The 27,670-nt window shown below is 43.9% G+C and overlaps 1 protein-coding gene across 4 annotated transcripts in view; it reads left to right on the top strand.

The window, feature by feature from the left end:
* The first annotated feature begins 4,628 nt into the window (after window positions 1-4,628).
* Window positions 4,629-27,670, top strand: part of LOC118507251 (paired box protein Pax-6-like) — a 48,598-nt gene continuing 25,556 nt past the window's right edge. Inside the window, exons 1-3 of one of the 4 annotated variants that reach the window (XM_036045537.1) lie at window positions 4,629-5,013; window positions 6,036-6,382; window positions 26,889-27,119. In XM_036045537.1, the coding sequence (XP_035901430.1) occupies window positions 6,244-6,382; window positions 26,889-27,119 (370 nt within the window). In that variant the 5' untranslated portion in view covers window positions 4,629-5,013; window positions 6,036-6,243. Of the gene's footprint in view, window positions 5,028-6,035; window positions 6,383-26,888; window positions 27,120-27,670 lie in introns of all 4 variants that reach the window. The other 3 variants (XM_036045535.1, XM_036045534.1, XM_036045536.1) reach the window with 3 other exon arrangements.

Below are 27,670 nucleotides of genomic sequence, written 5' to 3' on the forward strand. Positions count from 1 at the left end.
AACAAATCAGTAAATTGAAGATTATTTATTTATTTAGTTTCACAGAATATCAATATGTTTTACAGCTAAATTTGAAAGCAAATAAAAATAAGGAGTTATATTTATTAATGGCTTTGAAACCAGACTTACCAAGACTAATTTGTCGGTAACAATAGCGTAGACAGAGTACCATATCCATATTTTATCAGTTGTCGGTTTTCCACTCCCGAAAAGCTGACCCATTCCGTCACATCGTAAACCAGCAATGCGTCCCATCCCATTCGTTATGGGTGCTTCCCTTCACCACAAAACCCCAAAACCTCCCTCTAGCTGTCCCTAATTGACCTCATGCGTTGTAACCGACCGACTTAACACTTTCAAAAACCGCGCAGTGCGTGCTAGAGAACAAACAGAGAACGAGCGAACCAAATTATTACAAATTACCATCATCGCTGGCCGCACCGCGTGCCAGAAGCTGACCCCGTCAACAATTCTAGGAGAGCCCCTTTCTGGGGAGGTTGAAGAAAGAAAAAAAAAGATGTCCGTCGCGTACAAGAGTAAATCAATCATTCTCCTTCGGTGAAAAAAAGGAGTCGGAAAAACACACATACGAGAGGGATCACCGTTCGGGTGGAATGTTTGTTTAGCACAAGGTTTCGAGCTGTTGTCCACAGCCGACCGAAAAGCGTCACTTTTGTCAGCCTTTATCCTAAACACCTATCCAGCATTATCGGTTATTAGCAGGTTCGTCCCAATACTCAGAACCATCCAGCAAAACAGTCCCGGCTAGCTCCCCATTCGGCTTCTGCCGGAGCAAGATTATCTTGCCTGTGTGTGTGTGTGTGTGTGTGTGTGTGTAGCGCTGTTTTATGTGCTTCTTTGCTGCTTACTTTTTCTCGCCCAAAAACCGCTTAACCACCGAAATGGAACGAGTCAAAGTTAGCTACCATTTAGATGAAATCTCCCTCCCGGTTTAAAACATCCAAACACCAAACTCCACCTTTCTGGGGGAGCGAACAGCGAAATGTAAATGGTCGTTGGTTGCCGGAGCTTTGACTTACTGTTCGAACACGATCGTATGTACACACACACACAAGCACACACTTAGGAAGGAAGTTTGCGTTCGTGTAGGTGGGTTTTATTGTGCGAGGATTCTCCGGGAAAGGAGCAGAACGGAACGGCGGGCCAGTCCGTTACGATGGGCAGATGCTTTACAAGACATTTTTATATCGGTGCCTTCATCGAATCCGAGGCAGCAAGGCGGTAAGGCGTACACAGGAGGCAGCTTGAGTTTTTCTTTAAGTGATCCATTAGCTGTGATGGTGATGCGAAGCGAACGCTCGGGAAGTGACTTGGTGTGTTTTGAATTTGAATTTTAACATATTCTTTTCTTTAATAGAAAATTAAAGAGTATTTCTATTATATTGAGCTTGAAGGGAGCTGAAAGACATGACTAAAACTAATGGAAAATAGAGACTTATAATTACAATTTATTTTTAACTTAAAAACAATTAAAAGGCATCAAATTCAGTGAGAACAATAAGTCGATAAGCTTTTATACTGCTAAATAAATAATAAATAAATTCATCTAAAAGTCACAAACGCCTCACTTAGAAGCTTCTACATACTATATCAATGGGTTCATTCTGCGTTCGTTGCTGCTTTAATAGCTTAAGGATAAAACCAAGTCCAAGAGACCTCAAGGATTTGCCAAATAATGCCAGATAAGAAGAAGAAATATTCAGAAGAACCTATGTGCCCGAACATGTTTGAGGAACTAAGAACAAACACAAACATTTATGAAATATTGTTTTTTTTTATGTGAAAAATTACAAAAAGTGAATTTTAAATGGATTTGTTCTTAAATCATCCAAAAATCAGCAAATTAAACAAACTCAACCGCTGCAAAGTGTGAGCATCGTTCCTCTTGAAACAAATGAATGAAAATGAGAATAAAAAATAAATAAATCAACCTTAACAAACTGTTCCATATTCTCCCGGAAAGATCAAATTCAAAGTCGTACATAACATAAAAACGCAGATCGTAGAATGTGATCTCTGTCTTAAAATTGCTGGTCACTTTCGATGCAACCCTCGCGCAGGCAGATGAGTTTCGCCCGTACCAGCCCCCATTTTCATGGCGGTGTGATTTTCTGCTCAAAGATGATAGTGTGTTGATAGGGCACAACCCCCCCATCCCTTGACAGTCCATTCCCCTCCCCGTTCCAGCTGCTCCCATTCCGAATCCAGTGCGCTTTCCCAATACCAGCAAGATTCCAGCTGGCAGATGTGAAAGGCGACCAGAGACAAACGGCGTGACGCGTCGTCTCTCAGTCACGGTCGAGGTCGAGCCGTAGCCTGTGTGTGGACTGTGGCTGTGACTGGTGGCTTCTGTTTTCGACTCATTTGGTTGGTTGGTGGGATGGATGGTAGGCGCGATGCGTGGGCGTAAGACGACGTCTGTTCCTTGTTTTTTCGTAGTTGCTGTTGTTGCTGTTTAGCAGAAGAGGAAATCGGAGCGACGTACGGGACGTGGATGGATGGAAATGGCAACGAACGCGAAGACCGCGCCACGGCACGGAAACGGAAAGAATGAACCATAATAATTCATAATATAAGTGTAAGTAGCAATAAATGAGCGAGCGTTGTATATTAATCGATGGCAGGTTTGTTTTCTTTGCCAGTGGGTTGGGGACAGGAGGGAGGAAGGGAGAAGGAGAATGGGTGTTGGAGTGGGTAAAAATGGGAGATGGGTTTTAGCTGCTCATTTACGGGCGTTTGTGAACGAAGTGTACTGTGCGGCTGAACTCATCTACATCTGAAGAGGAATCGTCCAGATGAGTAATGAGGGAACACACTCGCTGTATCGAACAATACGGACCAGTGTCAGTGGACGAGTTGGATTTAGTTTGTTTAGTTTTGGTTTGGTTGTGTTTGGCACGATTCATTCAGAAGTTTGTCGTGTTCTTATGAAGCTTTCGGGTGTTTGAGTTTTTTTAAAAGCTAATTTTTATTTTTTACACCTTCTTTACTATTTATTTTAACTGCTTACATATCCTTTTGAAGCAACTTCTGTTTTGTATTTTTGTCCGTTTTCCTTATTCCTGCTCCGATAAGTTTTCCGTGCTAAAGTATCTCATAACTTCAAAATCATTTGAGACTCAACTTTTTCCCTTCACATTTACAACATTTGTATTCTATAAATTTGTCGTCTTCTCTATTTCATATTTTTCTTTGATTTTGTTTTATTCTTTATTATTTTATTTTAGTTATGGCTGTTTTGTGATTTTAGTTTTTTGATTAAGCTTTTTGGCGTTTGAGTGTTTTATCATTATATCTTTATTTTAGTAGAATCCTTTATTATTCATATAAACTAGTAACCTATCTTCTTTATTATACTTCTGTTTTCATTATCTCTAGTATGTTTGTTTGTACTAGTGCTTACTATGTTCTGTATCTTGTTGATATAATCTATTTTTGTTATCTTATAGTTAGATTTTTTCATAACTTTCTTATTCATTTTCGACACGAATTTTATGGTTCTAATTAATTTCTTATGCATCCTCTTGATGATTCTATTGTTTTATTTAGTGCTTTTCTTTGATTATATTTTGCTCGTCTATATTTATGCTTGCTTTGTATTTTTCTTGTTGTTATTATCTTTTAATCGTATTTCATAATGTTTGTTTTAATCCTTGATACATTGTTTTACATTCCACATGACTACTTACACATCCTCTTTATGATTATTCTGTTCTCAACATACATTAACATTACATTATATTACAGTTATTTACATATTATTTATCTCAGCATACATTTATTAAAAAATGTCTTGTCTGTTTTCATTACTCAATTTGATATTGCAATTATTTTTTTATATTTTTTAATCTAATTTACGTTTTAATAAATTATTTACTTTTTGCACTACCTTTCGAATGATTCTCTTAGTGCTACTCTCTATTTTACAAAAATTTTCCTTTGATTATCTTTCGTTCGATTTTGCTAATAATTCTTTTGCGTCATATACAATAAGCTTTTTATGCACTTTGCTACAAATTCTGCAAGTTTCAAATAAAAACAAGCATCTTCTTCAAATTATCCAAACAAAGCATTCTACCATCGGCCGTCGGCAAACTCTCATGCGCACGGTTCATGTCGAACGCTGCACTTTTACCACCATCCCTTACGCTCATTCTCACCAGCTCTCTTTCACACACAAACACACACACACCGAGCCCTCAACCGCGGGTTCTCATTTGCGCCCAAGGGGTGGAAAATAATCTTCAACCCCCTCGACACACCCTCTTCCGGCCGCCACACCACGATAAAGCGGCCACCGCCCGGTACTACCAATCAACCACCCTCCCTTATTTAACCGACGCAACCGAGGGTTGCATTCGACCGCTCCTGCTCCAATCACAAGCGCTCCCGTGCACGCTTTATGGCCACGGTGGTCACCTACCGTGTGCTCTTTCGCGCCCATATCCTGCCCACTAGTCGGCTTGCTCCGCTGCACGGTGCTCGGTTCGGGGCGGTTCGGGCAGTTTCCGCTGGCTGATTCCCACTGTCCTCCATTTTCTGCTCCTACGCACACGCTAAACGACCGCAAATAGAGCCGAAGCCGGTTGCTTGCACCTTTTTTTTTCTCGTCGCTCGCTTCTTTTGGTCGAGCCCGTCGTGCTCACGGGTGCCTGAGTTTGCTCAAACCTTTTGGGTGCTGCTCGTTTCCTGCTTAGCTTCAGCGTTCGTTTTCAGTCATTTCTCGATACCTGTACCGTCCGCATCCTACACGTTCGCGCTTGAGTTAGTGGGGTTGTCGTGTGTGTTTTTTTTTTTACGTTGTTGTCTCTCGCTGCCTTCATGTGCGCCTCGGTTTCGCTTCAGCACGCGGGTACGCTTTACGCTTTGCTGTGGACGGTGTTCGGTTGTCTGTTCTAGCTCGGTGCGGTGCGTGCATTTCGGTGTGATGATGTACGGTGACGGTTCGATCGTACAATGATCGAATAAAAAGAATTCGAAAACAAAAAAAAGGTTCGTTGCTTGCTGTGAGTCTTTCGTTTTGTGATCGCTTGAAGAGTGTTTGTGGAGTGAAATTAAATAGCCATTCATTTAAAATATTTCTTAAAGTGAACTCGAAAATCAGAAAAACGTTTCCCAAGTCTGAATACGAAGTGCACAGTGCAGTGGATAAGAAGCCTCCGTAAAAAAAATTTTAGCAATTGTGTGATTAGAAAATAACGCCCATAAAAATAAAGCCCGCCAAAGTGACAGTGACTGAAACTGTACATTTCCTCTTTTCCCGAGTGACAGTGACACTTGAAAACTTCAACTTGGCAAACCCAGTTTATCCGGTGGGGCGCATCCACTTAGGAAAAACATTGATGATCGGTGTACCTGTCGCTGAAGGTGTCACTAAATTGCATCTGCTTACCGCCGGTTCCAGAGTGGAGAGGAACCCACCCAACATTCATTAACCCAGTTGCTAATGTGCATTCCAGCACCCTCTCGCACTAAGGGGTGCCTTGTGCCGAATAGAGAGAGAGCGGCCACCAGTATGTTGATCTGGCCCCATTTAGTGTGCGGTGCACCGATCGCGCGAAAGTCTAATTAATTAATTAATTATTTCTGATTTGCCACTGAAAACGCGTCGCACACTCACACGGTTACCGGCCAACCCCGTTTGCTGGCTCCTTCACCGTGTGGCATGCCTTATGAGAGCGGTCCCTAGGGAGTATTGGGTGAAGAAGAAAAAAAAAAACAGGCGGGCAAAAATGCCCCTCTTGACCAATTAAGTACATCCCGGAACGTCGATTTCCCGGAGCAGGACCGCCAAGGTGACGATGATGCGTGTTGATGAGAAACAAATTGACATTTCGTTGATGGAGAGAGAGAGTGTGTGCGTTTTCCAGTTTGCATCGCTGTCAAATGTGTGATCATCAAGGTTTAGTGAACTCTCCATGTGACTGTGAATATAAAAAAAGTTTTATTTGAAAAAAATCAAGTGATTATTCGCGCTTAATTCTCTCCTAATTCTAATTTTCCCCCTTCTCTAGATTCGGTGCAAAACAGCAAGCAGAATATGAATTGTTTCGTGTGAAGTGAGAAAAATTATGTGAGTGATAGTGAACGAAAAAAAAAACCTAAAGCGAAAAAAGCCAATCCCCATAAGCTAATTAGACGCAATATAAAAGGGCAATAAAACAATTTGCAATTCGTTGCACTCGTCGGCGGTGCCATCTAGTGCAATTCGCCCGAACTATAATGTTGATTGGATCTGCGATCGGTAGTGAGTTCGCCCAATTACCGAGTGCCCCGTGGAGCATGGAACCTCCGAGGGCTCCACTGCCCGGTCAAGGATCGCTTCCACCTCCCCCGCCCACGCTCCAGCTCTCGCCGACCGGTAAGTACGCGGCAGCCCCATTTTGCCGACGGCAAAATCGCCCAAATGTGCGAAACGACGGTGCCGCTCGCTTAGCAAATTCGCCCTCGAACGATTAGTAGGCAACGCGGGTAGTTCACTTACGGTGTTACATTTCCGGAACTGTACACAATTTTAAAACGGTAATTATCGTCAGCGGACGATTGTGGACGTGGCGAGCTCAACCACGCGGTATGCTCATGTACAATGCACGCACCATATGCATCACACTCGTTGCAGAACATGTAGCAAAAATACTTTTGCTCGTTCGTGGTTGGACTGATAAAAATGATCCAGAGGGAGACACACACATACACGTACATTCACAGCCAGTAGCGAATGTTTCGAAAGCGCAGAAAAATTAGCCGATCGTTTCACCGGAACACGGCAAAGGAATGGAGCGTATTCCCGCGAGCATGCACGAGCCTTCTGTCCTGAGGGAGTCGTCATCCTTCCGGGGGGGTTGGAATGACGGTTCTGTTTTTTAAATTGATGATCAATTGTGTTCAATTGTGTATTGTAAGGCACTTGTCAATTTTTCGTGAGTGTGTGTTGTTCGAAGCAACAACAAAAAAACGCAGACACCGAAACACGGGAGAAAGCTGAATGAGCGCATAAAATTAGCACTCATTTGCAATTGGCTGGCTTGGCTGATTCTTATCGCGACGATCTGTTACATCTTTGATACACAGTCAAAAAATTAGCACTCAATTATGAAAGCATTAAGCAGACTTTATACCCTGTTTTTTCGTGGGGAGTGTAAAGTGTAACAAGTCCTTTAATTATATATTAATTTGGAAGCTTGGAGTTAAGGCTTTATAGTTTTTCTCAGGTCATATAAAAAGAATTTAATATTTTTAAGCAATTAGCAAAGAAAACAATATAACTTGTCTTGTCAATATCTTGATATCTCGAGCCGTACGTTGGCATAAACAAAGAGACGCTTGTTTAATAACCAGAGACACTTCTGTCTCATAGATCTCATTTGTCTTTATAAAGGCTTGAGAAGCACTAAACATGTATCATCTTCCTAGAAAAGTAGATTAAAAGTTAGATTAAATAAATAAATAGCAACAGGGATCAACGGAAGTATCGTCAACAGTATTGCCTTGCCCAATTTCTCTGCTCTTGATATTCCTCAAACAATTGAACGGCCTGACGGTAATGCTTGATAATATTTGTTTTAAAGCACATTTTATTTCCAGTTCACTCAACGTGTCTTTATGTGAGGAATGCTTGGCAAAATTAAAAAAAAAACTTTTATATTGAATTAAAAATTTGCTTTTTTTAAAATGTAATTTTTTTTTATTCATCAAGAAGGGCCTGGCCATATTGCTAGCTCAGTAAAATATAGAATAAATACAATTGAAATAAAAGAAAATCATATATTAATTAAATTTCATGCTTCAATCGAAATAAAACGCTTCCAACGCTTGATTCATACTCCTTTTACCTGAAGAACACGCACACTTACCAACACACGCAGAAAAACAACCACAACAATTCAAAATCAAGTTTCACAGCTTCTTCCCTGGTGAGGTGAATCAATCATTTCCCTGCTCCCGAACAAAAAACAACAACTGAACGCTACCCAAAATGAGGCATAAGCATAACTTGGGAACAGAATGAACAAAAACACACACACACAAACACAAAACTGCAGCTCGAAAAAGATCGATTAAAATTCAGCACGAAATTGATTTCCGGCGCACCGGCCGAACCGCCCGGAGAAGCGCATCGGGCCGAGAAGACGGTTACGACCACCGGAGCTGTTGACAGCTCTCGCATGCAAGCCTTCCCCCAGCGGGAGATATCTCCTTCCACATCCTTGCGAGAGAAAAAAAAAAGTGACGCATCCGTGCCCGACTTTCCCCCCTTTGAGAGCTTTTTTTTTCGGGGGACGACAAGCAAGTGGCAGTATCAGCAAGTTCGAAACAACTTGTTCACTGCCAGCCCAGGGTAAATAAATAATAAACAAAATTCGCATCATCATCATCTGCATCAGCTTCCGAGACAACAGCTCGTGGACGGAACTCTCGCACCGTTCCTCATAAACGTTCTGGCTCGTGCATGTGTGAACGACAAATTGATCATAAATATTGAACCACCGCGTACGCTTTTCACGCACAGTTTTCCACTTTCTTTTCGCACATTACTGACGGTGCCTTCTTTTTTTCCACCCGTGTGTCCATTGCGTGTCTTTCCAATCCCAAGTGCGTTGGATGGAATACATTTTTTCGGGAAAAAGCGCGGTTTCACGATCGTAACCGATGTAAGTTTTAATTCGATGTGAAACGGGCTTCCCATCGGCGTATCATAATGGTCAGCTTGTCCAGCTTGCCAGGCTGACATGACATCGCCGCGAACCATTCCCCCGCTTCCAAATGTGAAATTTCTTTTAATTAATTAATATTTATTTATTCGCAACAAAAAGACGGTTGGTCGCGTTGGTGCTGCTGGAACCAGCCTTTGGGGTGGAACACCAGCTCGCCAAGAGAAATGATGGCCAAGAAAAGGGGACATCCTCCGGGTTGGTGTTCGAGAAGTTTTGCGCATCCATCGTTCCGATCGGAGTGTTGATGTGTTAAACGGTAATGGTTGCACTTGTTGATTCGATAGCCATCAGTCCATCAGTTGCTGGTGGCCGTGTTTCACTAGTTCATAACGATTTCGAATGGTTTGGAGCTAAGCGAAAATTACCCTCTCCAGTGCAAAGCTGTTGGAAGAATTCAATTCAATTTTATGACTTCGAAAGCAGTGTCTTAAAAATGTTGAGAACTTTAAAAAATTGCCATTTAAACACGGCGAGTGAACTCAAAAAAAAACACTGACATTTTCGATCGATCGCTGTTCATTCGATGCTCATTTAGGGCATCGTTCGCCCATTGCGAGGCCGTTGGTTTTTGAGACAATTTTAAAATTCACAGCATCGCTCATAACCGCTCCGGAACCGAGACCCCAAACTGCTCACCGAAGTGTTAATGTCCTAACGACAATTGGCTGAAGGTAATTGAATTTCACGTCACTTATGCACCCGCTGAATGCATTTCACCCATCCCCGAGGGATCACCAATCGACGCGGGTTGTGATGGCAGTTTCCGAGTTGTGAAAAATTTTAATTTCAAATTAATTTTAATTTTTCCCGCATTCTTGCCGGTGCATGGGAGGATCCCGGGGAGCGAAAGGGAGCGAAAGGCAGAAAACAGCCTCGCGAAAAAAAAACACACGCAATTCGTAACCGTTGTCGCATCGAGTGAGAAAATTGTCGACCAAGGGCGAGACCCTGGGCGAAAAAACCGGGTTAATGAATTTAATGTGTCACCCCAGTCCCGAACCTGACCCGCTGCCGAAGATGCTCCAGCCGCATGCTGGCGCTGTTGGGCGAACGGAGCGCGATTAAATGGGACACTCCGAGCGGTCAAACTGCGAACGCCAAATGTGTCTGCTGGTGGACTTGTTTTTGATTGAACAGAACGACTCACATTCCACACAAGCTAGAAGCTTTTTGCCGAAGAGCAAGTTCCTAAAACTTCCACTCCACAAACATCAGGATGTTGTTTGTTTGGCTGGAATGTTGATTTTGATGAGCATTATGTTTGCCGTTAAATAACTGCAACTTCTGGCAAGGGTTCTGGATTCGATACGGTGGACCGGCCAGTGAGTATGATTTATGACACGGTTTTGACGTATTTGGGCAGTCGGGGTTGCAGCGAAAACGGGTGCTCGAAAGAATTGTTCTCCGGTCTGATTTTGGGTTGTTTTGACGGGTTTTTGCAGTAAGAATTTAATGATGAATATTGATTGAAGAGCGAGAGAGCGGAAGAGGAAGAGAGAGGGAGAGAAAGAGAGAGAGCGAGCTGGCAGTTATCGCAAGAGTAAATGAATATTTTCAATTAGGGTTTTAAACCATAACTCGGCTTGAATTATGTGGCCTTTGACTAAATGTTATCGATATTTAAAAAAATATGTTTTTAACTTTCGAGAAGACATCTCTTGAAAGATTTTTTTCGTCTTTCTTACCTTAAGGACCTCTTGAGATCATGCCTGCCATTTCTGGCTTTCTAGACTTATTGATACCGCATAGTTGGATTGTCAGTCCTCACTAAGTGGTAAAGGCGACGATGGGATTTGCACAAGGTCCTGCCGTGTGAAGACTGGCAAGGCTGTCGTATCTATCATGAGCGATTATTAACAATAGTTATTCATTTGAAAAAAAAAATAAGAAGAAACAATCAGCACTGATCAACATCACAAGAACATCATCACTGTTCACAATAGTTCAAGCTTATTCAAGGATGCTTCCTTACGTTGCTATAAAATTGAAAAGGAGTGAAAGGAGCATGCTTTATTTTCCTTTTTTGACTAGATTTTACGCGTGGTTGGATTATCAGCTATAGTATGGAAGGAAAATTCGGACAGGACTCCACGATAGGGTCTGCCAGTCGAAGATAGACGTTGCTATCGGCTCGGTCACCAGACCATTCCAAGGAGTAGATAGATATGAGAAATCGAAAAACTGAGACCGTTAGATGCAGGAAGTGTAGGGCAAAGATAATGTTAGTATTGGTAATGGTGACTTTTTTCCAACACTTTATCTAGCTCATCGAGATTAAAACATTTTAATATACTTACTTTAATTTTAAATACAAATGTAATCAGTCAAGATACGAACCCAGGACAACGTTTATAGATACTCACCAATATATATTCTCCTTACAGTTACAACTAGTCCAAAACGCTTCACAGTAACCAATTCGTTAACCTCAAGTAAATATTTCGATCAAAAAATGTAACAAACTAAGCACAACAAGCAAAAAAAAAACCGCTGCTTCATATCGATAAAACAAACTGCTCGCTGTCTGCCAACGTTCCCAGGCCTGTTATTAATGCCACATAACGTCGTTCCGGGACGTCCCACGTCAATACATGCGCTCAGCAGCGTTATGAAATTCCGTTGATTAGCGTCGTTGGGCAATTAAACGCAAACCACCGCGATTCCCACCGTACCGAGCTCCGTATGATTCCAGTGTTCGTCTTGGAAGTCACGGGGATTATATGGAACACTCACACATTCTCTTCCAATTCAGTTTGAAACACTTTCCGTTGGATATGAATGTGATTGCTACCGGGAAAAAGGAACCAGAATTCCGACAGGAAACGTACGCTACGTTTGAACGCCTGAAAGTCGCACAAAGTCGCACCAGCGGGTATGCCTCCATTACCCCGGGCTCGGCCGGCTGATTGATTCTGGACACCTCCCCGGGGTCGTCTAACTATGCCGGGTGAACCTTATGGGTAGCATTACACCGACACGGACAAATTAATTACATACCGAGCTGGCCTCCGTCCGGCTATGTTTTCCCGCTTCTTCCCGAAAATTGCTCACTCACACACACACACACACACACACACACACACACACGCACACAACCCTAAGGCTGGGAAAGGTGGCCAAGTCGTGCGTCTGTTCGGCGACGACAACCGATTTGGCGTAATTTTCTCCACACACACACACACAGCGTGCCAAATGGTGGTGGTTCCAGCGGTTCCGCTGGATAATTACCATCGATCCAGCCCCATCACAGCTCTAGCTCGCACATGGCTGACAATACTGTCCCTGTGCCGGTCTGGGGCGTGCGGTCCGCGCGCTATCATCGTGCCCGGATCGTGCAAACAAAATGGCGTTCATCGCCATGCTTCCGCGCGCAATTATGAATCGACTATTTTTCCAACCCGTGGCAGCTCGTGGGTTAGTGTTTTCTCCACTTTTTTTTTTTTTTGGTATAATTCAACGCTAAACAACGCCTCACGCGTTCGAACTGGTCATGAAAAGCTGCGGGGAATGAAAGTCGTGTTGTGGATATGTTCGAAGGGGATGGGGGGGGGGGATTCGGAATTGTTTTTCTTTTCTACTACCACCCCTGGAGGTAGACCACCCCTGGAGGTAGGTCCTCCATTTTCTTCGTGTTGGCTTGTGTTATCGATTTTGTGTTTGGGAGGGAAACCAAAACTGGAGCATGACTGATTACGTGCTCGTGGGAATCGTGAGGTCTCAGTCATCGCTATCATCGTGAAAGTCAGCGTTACTATTTCGAGGATGTCTCAGCTTGTGTCACAGTAGAAAGAAGAGTCATCCTGTTCTGATACTCATATTTGGTGTGTTTCTGGACCATCAAATATACTTGACCTATCAACAAAGTTGCTAACATTATGGAACAATGTCGGAGAAATGACACCTGCGATGTCACACCTAGCTATCAGCTTCATTCTGTTACGCACTGTATGATGTGAGTACGCGTAACAAAAGCCTCCCGAATCACAGCCATCGCACAGGAGGCGCACATGCCGAACCAAAATGGTAATTGTGGTCTAGCTCCAGCCAGCTGTAATACGATATCCGGCGTAATTTCAAACAGGCCCCATTGGGTTGAATCGTTCCTTCCCCGGGGCCCAGTTTTATCACTCTTCCCAATGTGTTCACACCATTCCAGGGATGGTAACGCCCTGGATACCTTTCCGGCTGCGGACACTATGGCAAACCTGTGATCAATTTCATTGCCCTTTTTTTTCTCCGAACTCCCTGAACTCCATAGCTTCGAGTTGAGCCGCCTTAATCAGATTATCGCGCCCTGATTTCCGACAGGATGTGGGTGGGGTTGGGGGACGGATGGGGAGGAGAATCGGGTGTTAAGGATTGTAGGGATTTTCACAGGTCTAATCATCATCATAGTATTGCGATTAAGGGCCATACAAAAACGCATGGCTCGAAACTCGAAGCTGTAAATGAAGGAAGTTTCCAGGGTAAAAGGATATTCAATTACCAAACCAGGGGCCTGGTAGTAGAGACAATTCGCTAGGCAAACAGCGAGCACTAATTAATGGGGATACTTAATCCAATAGAATAGGGAGGCACGCAAGGTGCAAATTACTGGACCATTTGGACAGGGACAGGAAAACCTCTACATGATTTTGGGTATTGACCCAATTTTCGTAAATTATTGTTAAGACAATCTTGACCAATTTATCTTTAGGTGGGATATAAGTACATATAGTAAATAAGGTATGCGATATCGGTTTTTTAATGTTTTACCCAATTCTAAGCTAAGGTCTTGTTATGTGCTTAAACGCCTAGAGAAATCTATTCCTTCACTGAGATCCTCTCAGATCACTGAGTGCGCATGCACTCTCCCGTTTAACTACTATTTATCCTAGATCATTCTATCCATTACTGTCACCATAACAACCCCGTCCGTACCGTGCCAGACCGTTCTCGACCAACAAGTTACGTTACCCCTTCGCAACCGCATCGGAACGTGGTTCTGGAAGCATTCACGATCGTACCTCACTTTGTCGCGCATCGTGTTACATTTCATGCGCATGTTCACACGTTCCAGTGGCTTATTAGAGCCAACGATCGCACCGGCGTAAAGCCGCCTGAATGCTGGCACCGAACAATGGCCGCGCGCAGGGACCAACCAACGGGTTGGGAATTGAAATATGGAATTCCATAATTGAAGAGTAAGCCATCATAACGACCGCAATCAGCCAAGGGGACCGACGGTTCCGGATCGGAGACGTGTCTCTATTTTCGGTCACAAAATCGGCACCGAAGAGCTGACCAAGCGCCAATGTATACCAGGGCAACCTGGGGTGGTGTCAACGATTGACTCCGCTCCGCTCGATCACTACCGAAAGATAGCCCGATACGTACCGGCGTTCTGCAATGTTTTTCGCGATTACCGCCGGCCACTCGGTGGTGGTGGTGGTCTGCAGAAGATACAGATGCGGCGCTTCGTGGTAGTTTTGCAACGCATCGCTCGGTACGAAGTCGACGACGATCATTCCAGTACATATTTGCGATACGAAAGACAGCCGTCAGGCGACGAACCCGCGTGGGAGCGCAGTGTCATCGGACAAGCGGCGAGCGAAACGGTTTGCATTTAATTCCTTCGCAGAACACAAACACACACACACACACACACACTAAAGCAAAGCAAAACGCCATCGAGCTAGTGGAGTGGTTTGCTCTGATTGATATAATGACGCGACATGATTGTTTTTGCTGCTGTGCGCGATGCGAGGAAGTTGATAACGCGTCATACGGCCCGCAACCACACGCAAACGCTGCATTGTGTGCAGAAGCTTATTTAACAAACGCGACGCCACCGAACGCGACCACCGGCGACCACTGGGCAAAAAAGGGCGCTTTTTTGTTGTTGTTGCGCTCTCTCGTTTGTTTGTTGCGCTCTACCCTTGCGTTGGCGCGTTCAACATTCAAGCGCACCGCGATCGATTCCGCATGAACATTCGGATCGGATTCCGGCAGATTCCGGCGATGATGGAATTGTGCGGTGCGTACCACTTGTTTTTGGGCCGAGCGAGACATTCCGGCCGTCTGTACTTTTTCCACCGTTTCCCACCACCCTTCCAGCCGCTTCCCTTCTCTGGCTGGATGGACCGATTGATTTTGATGCGCGATAGCTCCCGTGTTTCGGGTTTTTCGGAACCGTTTCGTCAAACCGTCTGCCGCCCGTGATGGAACGAGTTTTTTGTTTTACTCCGTCTGTTTCGGATGAAATCTAACAAATTAATGATGCCCCTCTATGTCTCCGGTGTAGTGATCGCACCGTATGTCGTTCCGTTTAGGTGGCTCCACATGCTGACAAACCCTTTTTTTTTCCCTAAGCGATTCCTTCCTACACTTGGAGCTCGATCGTTTGACTTTGGCTCACTCGCTCGGTCGGAAGCAGTGGTTGGGAGGTTTCTGCTTTGCCTTTACTGCCACAGCGGCGGACCTACAGCGGAAAGAGACATCTGTTTGATGAGCAATCGGATCACCGGACTGGTCGAACAATCAATGTCACACACCGAGCTTCAGTGTGCAAAACGCCGTAAAAGGAATCTCTCGTCGAGAGAGCGAGAGAGTGTTGTCTGTGCGTTTGAGGCATTATTATTAGTTGTTAGCCAGTAATTAAACAGGTCGATAAAGTCAGTTTCCTTTACTGTTTAGAAGTGCCTTTCTCTAAAAGAATAAAACCTCTGCACAACAAACTTTGCTTTCAACATGCCACCGAAAAAGTTTGCGCCTTCTCGTAACAGCCTGATCGAAAAACGAGTCGCACGCATTGTGGACCGAACCGAACCCTTCCTTACGGCAATGCAAATCGCACTCGCACACTTGCGCTGTGGGGCCGCATTTCATTATCATAAATTATTGCCCGCCTTATCTGCGATAACGATCTTTATGATGTAATTTACGGCAAATTAGTCACATTACGCAGTGGCTGCAAGTGGCCGCCCTGCCACCGAGCGTGCTGTGGCACATTTCCGTCAGCACACCGTGGAAGGAAACCGAACCGGAGGACCGGTGATGGTTGGCGAATGTTTGTTGATTTTTGGAACCTCGTGCACACACTAAATAAACATGAGCCCCGGGTTGGAAAAGAATGACGTACGCACGTTAGCGCCTGTTTGTGAGGGAGTAGATGAGGAGCGGGGAGGCGAGAAAGATGAACCAAAAAAATGAGATGATAATCGGACGATTTTGAAACCGAACACTATAACGGGTTGGGGGTTCGTCGCCTGCGCGACATACACCGCGCATTGAAGTCGTTCGTTTCGATACGATCGTTTCTTTCGTGGGTTTTTTCTTCCACGCTTCTTTTACTGCCGAAGAGAGAGTGAATTAAGGCGCGTTTTCTCACTCTCCAAACACCCAAATCATCCTCGGAGAAGGTAGGAATAATTTACCAATCGAGCCCAAACCATCGATCGCATCGATTAGCGCCTTATCAGATCTCGACGAGCGAACCAACGCGATGACAGTGGTGGTGAACGCAACCAAGAAAAAAATTATGACTAATTACCGGCACGGCAGGACACCCAATCAGTGACACCGCGGGCGTTTAAATGACGGCACGATACTCACCCGCGGCCGGGGGTGGGAGAGTAAATAATTTAATTTTTTCAATCTGTGATAAAAAGCACCCAAAGAATGAAGTGATGATAAGTGTCACAGGCGAAGGTGATCACGGGCGATCGAGCAAACGATTGCCTCGTTGCTGGCGGGGAGTCGCACACATTTCATCCGCGGCGACAAAACATCCCCCGATTGTCGCACATTCGGCCGAAAATGAACCAATCGTCACCTGTGGTGCGTCGGTGCGCTGTCACACCACCACGCAGCATCCCCTTTCGCCCTACGGACGGTGGTAAACAGTGAAAATTATGACGACGACTCCCGGGCTGAGCATCGGATCGGTGATTCGCTGATTGTAAAACCCGTCGGCAGCTCATGTTTTCGGCAGCTTTCTTCATTCGTTTCGATTCGATTAGTGTGTATGTGTGTGTGAGCGGGGTGCTTTTTCTTCGCTTTAAGTATTGCTGCCCGAGACAAAGCATTTGAATGTCCCGGCGCGATCGGAGCAATGTTTTGCTAATCAGCGCTAATGTTGGGAACCCGAGGCCGAGGTGCGTTAAATGGAGTCTAACTGGGCGCGAAGCATAATAATGTCCGCAGCTTGGAAGCGGAGTTTTTAGCATAGGTGCGGTGATACGGTACAAGCTTGTTGACAGAGTTTGTATGGTTTTATTGTGTTCTTCCAGAAAAGCATTCCAGAAAAGGAGTTTCAAATTTATGGAACTTGATACGTTGGATAGGAAAAAAAGCTTTATCAATATGTTTGTTTGTCTAGGTTTGTTGCTTTTGGCGTGGTTTCTTTTTCTTGACCATGAGGTACCAATGGGAATGACATAAGCATTGTGGAGTTCTATTGATTAAGTTCGAGACTTGGAAGAGGCTATGAATATCTTAATATTATTGAAGATTGTGTTCAGATTTGCAACGCAAAATATTTAAGAATTTTAACAGATGCTAGAGATGGAAAACTTGAATGAATTTACTTCAGAATCCGTTTCTCTGGAGTATATTACGTCGAAGTGTAGTTTATTGCAAATCGAAACCGAACTCCAGAGTATACTCCTGAAAAATTGAAGTGAACCAAACCGAGCCATCCATTGCGAAAAAAGGTTTGTTGAATTAGGCTCAAGTCAGCATTTGAGAGAATATTGAGGGGTAAAGTCTGCTGAAAAACTAGAGCTGACAAGAATTTCGATCGATTAATTCCAAGTAAAAAAATGAAAAACTATCATTAAGTACCTAATCCGTAGTAAACAAGAAAATAAAGATCATTTTAGAAAAGGTTTTTTTTAGTTAAAACTGTAAAAAAAATTACCTATAAAATTTAAAAAACAATTACTGCCATATTTCCAAGTAAAACAAGGCCCTGTCTGCCATGTTTCCTCCTATGCTGCTAATTGCCATTCACTGCCATCGTCGAAATTCCCTAAAGTGAAGCATTTTGTCCCATAAGTGAGCAATTAATGCCATTTTTCCGGTGAATCCTACCGCTCAAAAACTCAGTAACCAGAGAGTCCTTGCTGTGAACCACAGAGATCTTGCACTCTTCCGGATACAACAAAACTGCAACATTTCCTTCGCTGTTCCGCAAATACACTCCACAAACCTCGCCCGGTATGCCCGTGTGTATGCGTGAGTGTGTGTGCGAGTTGTGCGCGTTTGTAACTCCCCAGAGGCTCATTCCTGAACGATGCCTCCTGGCCACGTCAAAACTGGTCGCCTTTCTGGCCGAATGGGTTTCGCACTTACTCGCATCAAGCCCTCTCTGCTCATGAGCAACGATTTTTGTTGCGTGCGCAACATAAATTATTCTCAATCTTCTCCCACCCAGCTCCCCGGTGCTGCGTGCGCTTGCACTGGAATATTTTTGCAAAATAGTGTAAATGGACGCACTAACGCACCCAACCAACAAGCCAACCATTTCGGATGCCATTCCGATCAGGGTGGGAGTTCGGTTGTCTGCCAGCCTTTTGTTGGAGTTTACCGTACCGATCGTGTGATCGGTGGGAAAAAGAACAACTTTCGACGGCTCAGTGCTGAAGTGGCAGAAGGATGTTGTCCATCGCCGGTTCCCCGGGCCTGGTGGTGTCCGGTTTTTCGAGGCCACTCCGGTTCTCCGGTTTCGGTTTGAAAAATTCCTGGAAATCTCCATACTGGGTAGATTACAAGCGGGAGACGGTCCCAGTCTCTCTCTCTGTCTGTCTCTCTGTCTCCCAGGGACAGCGAGTCAAGCAAGTTTCGTTCGGAGTTTGGTGCGCTCTCCCGGGCGCGAATCGTCCCTGGGGATGCATATTATTATATTGGCAGACATCCGACGCCAGCAGAGCGCAGGGGTGATGCGAGCGAGCAATGTGGCTAATTCTACCTGAAGGAGCAGCCCGAGTTGCACACCGGTCGCGCTTAATATGAAGTTAATCATTGTACACGGCAAACTGTAGGCGCGCTTTCAATTGCTCTCCGCGTGCCCGTCTCTCACGACGAGTGTGTATTAGACCTCAGTTGGACCCCTCCTCTTCCAGCACAGCCCCCTCATCATGTTTGTTCTCATTCAATGCTCCAAAACGCTTGCAATTCATCAGCAACAATCCAGCATCACATCATTAGCCATGATGCAATTCATTCGCTCGCCTCAGTGCTTCCCTCCCAGGCCCAGGTATTGCAAATGCATTAAAAATGTAGTTTTGCGACAACCCACCCACCTCCAATCCTCCACCCACTCCCCTTTAGCCCGTCCCAACTCAGGATGCACATTTGTGCATTTTCTTCGTCGCCTGCTTCTTCTCAGCGCACACTGTCCGGCTACTATTTGCTGCATCCTTTCTCTTTTCAGCGCTGGCCAAACCTCACTCTCGCTGGAAATAAGTCATAAAAGAAAAAATAAATAATACGTACGGGCATATATGTGGGCACAAATTATGCACTTTCGAAGGCAACCTCACCACCAACTCGTGCCCTTCCAATCTCCTACCCCCAGTCCGAACGAGCGCACACGATCGTGATCGTTGCGTCGAGAGCAGTCATCATAATTATTATAAATAAATTAAAATGCGATTAACCTAACGTTTGCGCACGGTAATTCGCAAACGATCGGCCGGAGCGGCTCGAATGCACCGATGCACATTTCACCCACCGAACACCCCTCACAACCACAAACCCCCATGCCAACGGAACTTGAAGGGGATGTAGAAACGGGGAAGTGGGATCAATCACGACTCACCAACCTAAACAGCAAACGATTTTACGATCATGTTGTTTGGATGGATTTTTTCTTTGAAATTAGTTTTAAAACCTATTTGGAATGTTTATTATATAATTTATTATTTTTTTATTAGATAAAAATATTATTGCAATATGGTCTTAGATATATGAAGCTTTTTATTAGCGTTTGGATGTTGGGCCAAATTGACCCATAGTTATTTTTGTTATATAAACTTAAAAACAAATCAAGCCCAGTAGTTCCTTCTTTTAAACTCTACACACAATTAAAACCTAGACTTCATTGTCTGTAAAGAGAATGATTCAACAAAGTCTATCGTTAGATAAAGCTCCTTAGATGTCTAATGGTAGACATGGTCCCTTGGAGTACGAGCTCTTTTCGAGTTTAGGTGAGGTCCCTTGTACTACAAGTCTTCATCGATTACTAGATATCTAGGGACCTTTTTTTAGTGTTCCTTGAACGACGAATTATTTTCTAGTACTAGCTTGTTTGGCTAGCAAGAACGATTCGTCTACAATATATCGTAATAACGGAGGTCCCTTGATAACAAGTCTACCTAAGCTACAAAAACGCTTGTTGGACTAGATCCCTTGAACGACGTGATCTTTTCTTCTAGGAAGATTTTTGAAAGATTAGGTCTTTATTACGTCAAAATCTCTTGAAAGACATTGTCACTTGGACAACGAAGCCTCTTCGAATATTAGATTCCTTAGTAAACGAGGCTCTTTAGCCAATGGGATATCATCGAAGAGGAAACCTTTTGGGCGATGAGTTTCGCTCAAATGAGGAGGTCTTATAACAGTTAAGGCCACCGGATCAACGAGGATTCTCAGGACTACTGGGTGTAAGAAAAAAAAACCATTCTTGATATATTGCTTCTGAGACTGGTTAAAGCTGAGTTGATTTTTTGAGACTTTGAATCACTATAACTCATTTGCCTCTAGTTGTTGGTTGCGCTCCTCAATTTATAACGATTTTAGGTATATAATATGAGTTTAAATGTCCTGTCTATATATTTCCTTTTTACAATAAAATTTATGTTTCTAATTAAATTTATTATTCATTTGTATTTTTCGCTTTGGATTTAAGTAATTTTGTTTACTGATGCTTATCGATTACCGGATGAATTTTAAAGCCAAGTCAATATAACGGGTAAATAATTGAAATGCAAATGATAAATATAAACTTATTCAATTTAATATTTATAACTGATTGCCGCTGTTCTACTCCACAGCTAGTCTATTCGTAATATTTTTATTTTTCTTTTTTACGGTCGTACGTCACTCACTCGCATCAAGAATTCATACAACGCGTACAAAGTTTGCTTGGGCCAATAATTTTCCACCACCACCCACCAATGCCGACCCACCCCTCTGCAGCCGTTACTAAATGAGTTTAAGCTTTAAATTAAACTAGCTATGCGCATTCGGTGTTCGATGTAATCCTATTTGATGTTCAAGGAAAAGCGTGTGTGTGTGTGTGTGTGTGTGTGTGTGTTTGAGTGTATGTCCGAAGCAAAAGAACGACCGTGAAACAACAACCAAACCATCGCACCAAACGACAAGTGTGACAAGTAAGTCTGCTTAAGGGGTAAGTTTCCGAGAATGCAACGGTGTACGAGCAACACAGGGACACCTTGCCGACGACCATTAGGTAAAGCAGCCTTAAAGAAAATCTAGTTAGTTATTACTAGTGCACTCCAGTGGTAGCGTCGTACAGATTAGAGGCCTGAAGTACGCGGCGTACGGTAAGGCATTTAGAGTTGAGCTTTAAAAACAAATTCATTGGAAAAACCCACACACCAGCCCATCGTTTCGGGAGCGGTCCGCTATCGCTACCACAAAAGGAAGCGATAAATTGTAAAATGGAAGCCCGGTTCGGCTTCCACCACTAGCAAACATCTAATTTTTGTATCAATAATGCAGCAGTACCTGTTAAAAGAAAAGATAGTGTCTGCTCTTGGTTTGGTGGTACGTTTAGCTACCTCGTGCAGCCGCATGATCCCACACGGGGTTTGCATATTGCATGCTCATTTGCTATTACCGCTGCTGCTGCTGCTATACACAAGGACGCCTGCCTGCTTGCACCTACCGTACCGAAAGGTCGATTAAAGACGAATGGAATTAAAGATTATCCCATCACGTGTATCATCAATCATGCGCTAGACAACGGCATTGATAGCGGGTGTGTGCGTCTCGGCTCCCGCACCCACCAGAACCACCCACCTAATCAAGCATTATCAGCGAAAAAAAAAACCTTTCGGGGGAAAGCGTTACCAATACACGTTCTGTTCGTTTCGGGGGAAAAAGGGGCCGGGAAATCCCAACAGTGCATTGTGCAGAAATATTTCAACTCTCTTCGGGGGTGAGAAAGGGAAACGGGGAAGAAGGAGGGTTGGCAGGAGTTTCCAATTCTTCTTCTTCTTCTTCTTCACATGTACATGGGCCCATGGGCCGCGTTCCGAAGGTGTGAAAATCATTTAATCGATAAAGCTTAAGGTGCGCACTTACGCGTTTGTGGGAAGGAAAAATGGAAAGAAAAGCAAGCGGCAAGAGATTGTGTGGGTATGTGTAAATAATACACAGCACGTAATAAACATATCGATCATCAGCAAAACCGTGGAAGCTTGCACGCTGGTTCGTGTAAACAAGTTATCAATCACGCGTTCGGGTTGGATTTTTTGGCAAAGTGTAGCTGCGAAGCGTAAAAGTTAAGCTTAATTTAAACCCCAATCAGATGTTCCTTCCCTCTCTTTCTCTCTTTCTCTCTCTCTCTCTCTCTCGCTTGATTTTTCCCCTCCGTTAAATTTGTTTCTCCTCTACATACGCTTTGACGTAGCCCCGTGGCCTTTTGCGTGGCTAACCATCACTTCACACTTCAGGGAACACCTTGGGCAGCCGTATTGAGTTGCGACCGACCGAATCTGCTCCCGAGTTGGGTCTCGGGTTTTGGAGTGTCGCAGGCAGGGTTTGTGTGTGTGTGTGTGTTTTTTTTTTTTGTTCTTGCTTTCCTCCATCCCACAACCACACAAACCACACCACCGTGTATGGAGGTGTGTGCGTGTGTGGGGGGAGTGCGTTTGCTGCATATGCGTTCATTATGTGTAGAAAGGGGTTACAGTTGTAAGGATGTTTCTCGGAACTGCTTCGCGACACCTGACCGCCCAGGTGGACCAGCTACACTTGTGGGGAGCTACAGTGTGCTTGCAAGTGTGTGTGCTTTTATGGTGGAATTATGTAAAAGTAAAATTTGACCTAGTACCGAGGACAACAATGTCATGACAATGTATTTCCAGATGATGCATTGCTATGTGAAGCTTTTTCAACTATACTGATGAAAAAAATGCACATAAATGAATTCTCTTAAATTTGCTAAAAGGTTTTTTGTTAAATAGCGGAACACAAAACCAGAACCATAAATAATTAAATAACCAATTAAGACACTTACAGTAAATGTACCTTACACAAAAAATGTACCTAATACAAGAACAGATTGCTTGTAGTTTTACTCATTCACTCAGTCAATTTATTGCATGATTATTTTTTACGACAGCAAGTAACGGCAGATTCCATTCAAATTTAAGATTTATGATCGGTTTCGAGGAAAGATCCTGAACGTTTTCCTTACTATTCTAATCTAATACTATTCTAATACTATTTTTTTAATTTAAGTAAGATTTATTATAATGCTCAATTTGGCAAGCACATCCTTTTATATGATTTTCTAAAACAGTTTAAATCTATCTTATTAAGTTCAATCTACAGTATCAGTAACGGTTGAAATATTTCGAGAAGGTTGTTTCGCTTTAAGATAGTACAATTTAAAATTTAAAAGCTTTTAAAGCTTAAGACGATTTGTTGATAAACACCGTAAGAGGATTTTTAATTGGGCACATCAATATTTAAACGACGATTGTAAAGAATCGGACAACACAATAAGACCATTTATTTTGCCTAAGTTATAAAATTGATGAGTTTAAGATAAAAAGGAAATCGTATTATGCTAGCAAATAAAGATCTTCAGAGCTTTTTAAACCTAACGTCAGTATAGAAAAGCTGATATTAAAAAAAATAGCATTGTTTTGTCCGTCACTGTAATTTTAATATTTCCCTTTTACATGTCCGTTCAATTGATAGGAAACTAACATTGATCATAATTCCATCCGATGATTGATCGACCCACGATCGAGTTACCCACCTAACAAGCCTTCCGGCAGACGCCGTCGCCTCATTATTTCCAAACCGATCTCATTTAATTATTCGAAAACAGAGAGAGAGCGAAAAAAACCCTACATTAGAACTTCCTGTTTGCTGACGACATACACACCGGATGCAAATATCACATCACACAGTGCAAGTGCAACGCATGTGTATATTTTGTGCACACACACACACACGGTGGCACGATGATCAATTATGCTGCGGATGCAGTTTACAGACGCACTCCAAAAGACCTTCCAGTTCGATCCTTTCGAGCCTCCCTGCTCGAAGTTCATTTGCTGACCCCTTTAGTGCATTATCTCGTTTGATCTTATCCGAACACCGAACCCACCTCCCGGGGAGGGAGACTCCGGACTCCACCGGTGACTAAGCGGTCTCGATTGCGTTCGATTGAATATGATTTACAATTCAAAGTATGGCTTTCCGTACGATGGGCTCGTTAGGGGCGCACCCGGCACGGAAGGTGCTTCCTGTTCGCCCAATTGCCCAAAACGGTTTCCGCAATTTCGTAATGAAGATGTCCCGGTCCGCTGGGTCCGACCGGTGACACCGTGAGCGCGTTTTTCTGCACGCCACTCGCCCGAAACAGCGGCAATCGTCCGGGTTTGAGGTTTTGCTTTCCCACTGTAAGCACCGCGGCTGCTTTATCGAACCGCGTTCTAATAAATATAAATAATCGTCATCGTCCTGAATGGTGGCTGAATGGGGCACAGCAGCAGAAGAACAAACAAACAACCAGATCGACGAAGAACAGTAATCCCTTTCGCCCCGGTTTCTCAATCGCTCGCTCTTCCGACCGGGACCATGATGATTGTTCATTCAGTTGTCAATAAATTTAATAAAAATATTACACAAATATAAATATTAAAACAATTGTACTCGATCAATCCGAGGCCGGAGCCGGATGGTGAATCGACTCGTTGAAACGAATGCAGCCCCTGGCATCCGGTAGCATGCGTTTAGCTGCCTCTCGTACGTATTCTTTACCATTCGCCTGGAAAGATCGATTCCCGTTTTGCTACGATTATGTATTGCTCATTGATAGGATAGTGTATTTTATTGATCAGCGCCGTTTGTTCGATTCCTTCCCGCGCTCAGGAAACGTTTTGCTAGTGTCCGAAGACGGGCAGAAGAAAAACAAGCTCGACACAACCCTTCTCTACCTTTCCAACTCCCAGCCAGCTACGTTCTGCCAGGTTCGAAAAGGAAGCATAAATTCTGTACGGTTCCGCTTCTCGAGCGAAGCCAAGCGCCCTGCTCCAACTGGCCACCTCTACACTGCTTCCCAGCACCAAGAGAGCGCTCGAGGTTCATTCAAGCTTGCCTCGAAATGTCTCTGTTTAGCGGGGACACTGGCCGTGGACATTGAGTGGACTGTTAACAGACACCACCAGCCGGAGAGAGCAGAAAGAAAAAAGCGTCCGAAGTCCCGAGCCGCCCCAGGTTGGTTATAATAAATTTTTGACATTGCATATTGCGGTACGGTTGCTATTCAGCTTGTCCCGAACTCGAGTTGACAAAGCGGCGTTGGCTTCCCGTTCCATGGAACGAGTCCGTGAGGAACTACCGCGTGGCATTGGAGTTTATAAAATTCAAACGCTCCGTCCGGCTGGCTATCACCGCCAATTCAAAGTTGTTCACTCGTGTTACAAATTCCTGCGCGCCACTGGCGGCACAAGAAGAACGCACGCAACAAACCAAAAAAAAAAAAAGCCGGACAAACACAACCGTGCTATAAGGATAAACGATTCTATTGTTTTCACCCGGTGACTTCTGTTTCTCGTAGTTTTCCCCGTGTCTTGCATTTTTTTTTCGTACTTGCACTTCAACGCAACCCTGTTAGAAGCGGCGCCATACGGTAACACTTTGAAAGGTGTTCGATTTCGTGCCGACATTCATGTTCATGCTGTTGGACGGTGGCGTTGGTCGGTCCCGCGGGCTCAAGCATCGCGCCGTTTGGTAATTTGATGAAGAAAAATGCATTTTATGCGCTACTGTATTGTATTGCGGGGCTGTAAAAGGGGTAGGGCGTATCGACTTCTTTTTTTTTGTGTGTGTTGCTAGCTTCCCATTTCTTCATTCTTTACTGCTGTATAAGCAGCCGAGCCCTCAAGAGTTTGTCCAACTCGGTGTGAGTTAAGTTATTGGTTGGTCTGTGACAGTACGCAGGACTTTATTCCGGTGCCGGTATTTCTAGCTTCTTTTTTTTACAGAACCCCAGTTCGTTGATCGATTGAGCTCATCAAATCTAATTTCGCTGGAAAACAGGCACCAGCCTGGACAATAGAATTGTATGGATCAATTTTGTAGAACAAATGGTATTATGATTGACGTAAATCAGTTTCAGAATTTCCATTTTATTTGCTTACAAAGCTGTAGGACGATATTGAAGTGTTTTGTGGGAAAAGGATTTATGAATTATTCAAGCTAATATGGCACAAAAATTGTGACTGTTGTATGTTGCCCAGAATGCCAAGGTACCATCACGGATTTCGATTGTTATATCGCAAATAAAAATAAATATTATTGAATGTTTAGTTCATAAGCTATTACAACTTACAATCTGATTTTAGTGAAAGTCACTATATTTATCTTAAATATCAATAGTAGTTCAGCAATTCTGAATTCTTTTACAGAAACAAGCAATTTTCCTGGCTAACCTGAGTTTTTAAGAATTTAATATCTTGTCTGAAGTTGGAGAAACAACTAGGGCTTCAACTTCAAGGATACTTATCAGGAGATGTAACGACATTTCGGTCTAGGACATTTGGTTTGAGGTTATCACAGTTTTCACCCTTTAGAAGGTCGTTGGGAACTCCAATATCTCATCTTCATATAGTAGATTCATCAACGCCATCAGTTAGGGCCTGCTATGTCTCTTCTTTCCATGCAGATGTCTTCAACGAGTCTTCGTTGCAGATGTCTTCGTTTGCTGAACATTTCCTCTCGTATCATGTTTCGAGAACTTCATCAGCTTTGGATATAGTAGCAGTCTCAGAGGCTCCCTCTCCGAGTTCTACCGCGAAATGTATCATAGTTTAATAGATAAATGAAGCAATTTTGGCCAAACTATAAGGCCAAACTCAACAAAATTTTAATAAAAGCTTTCCCATTTTCCCACTTTATTTACAGTTGGCCTCTCACCAAACCTCCCTTCGCCCGGCTCGGTACAGCCCACGACGAACTTGTTCGGTGCCGCGGCGGCTGCCGCCGCTGCTGGCGCGGCCGGAACCGCCAACGCACACGCCCTGGCCGGTCTGGTGTCGCAACACCGGCTGCTCGAGCTGTCCCGCTTCGGTCTGCGTGGCTACGATCTGGCACAGCATATGCTCACCCAGCAGGGGGCCGTCTCGAAGCTGTTGGGTAAGTGTGTCTTCATCGAAATCGAAAAAGAAATAAGAGGTAGCCCCCTCACCAGATAAAGACGCACAATTGACACATTGATGCGATCAGCATCTGGCCCACCAGGCCGTGAATGTCACGGAGCATCGTGTTTACTGGGTTCCGAAAGATGCAAACAGCACCCGGGTCTATCCTTCACGCTTACCAGAACGATACAAAAAAAACCCGAACGGGAGACCCCCGATAATAACACTTCATTATCGTCATAAGTCATTTGCCGCCTCGATACGGGGTACGAAAAGAAGAAAAAAAACAGAAAGGGGAACTCACTCACACTCGCAATGCAGCAAAGCGCCAAAATTATAGTGTTTAACCTGAACGCTCCATTTCAAATGGTACCCTCCTCCGATCGTTTTTTCAACATCCACAACGACAACAAAAAGCCAGCACCAGCTTTCTTCGGCTTCCGTTTGTTGCTGCTGATGCCCGATGTGCCGAAACCGAAACATCAAACGACTTATTTGTTTCCAAAGCGACCTGCAAGGGTTTCTATTTTGTTATTTCGCTTCCAA

The sequence above is a fragment of the Anopheles stephensi genome, chromosome 2, assembly GCF_013141755.1.
Source record: "Anopheles stephensi strain Indian chromosome 2, UCI_ANSTEP_V1.0, whole genome shotgun sequence".
NCBI classification, from domain to species: domain Eukaryota; kingdom Metazoa; phylum Arthropoda; class Insecta; order Diptera; family Culicidae; genus Anopheles; species Anopheles stephensi.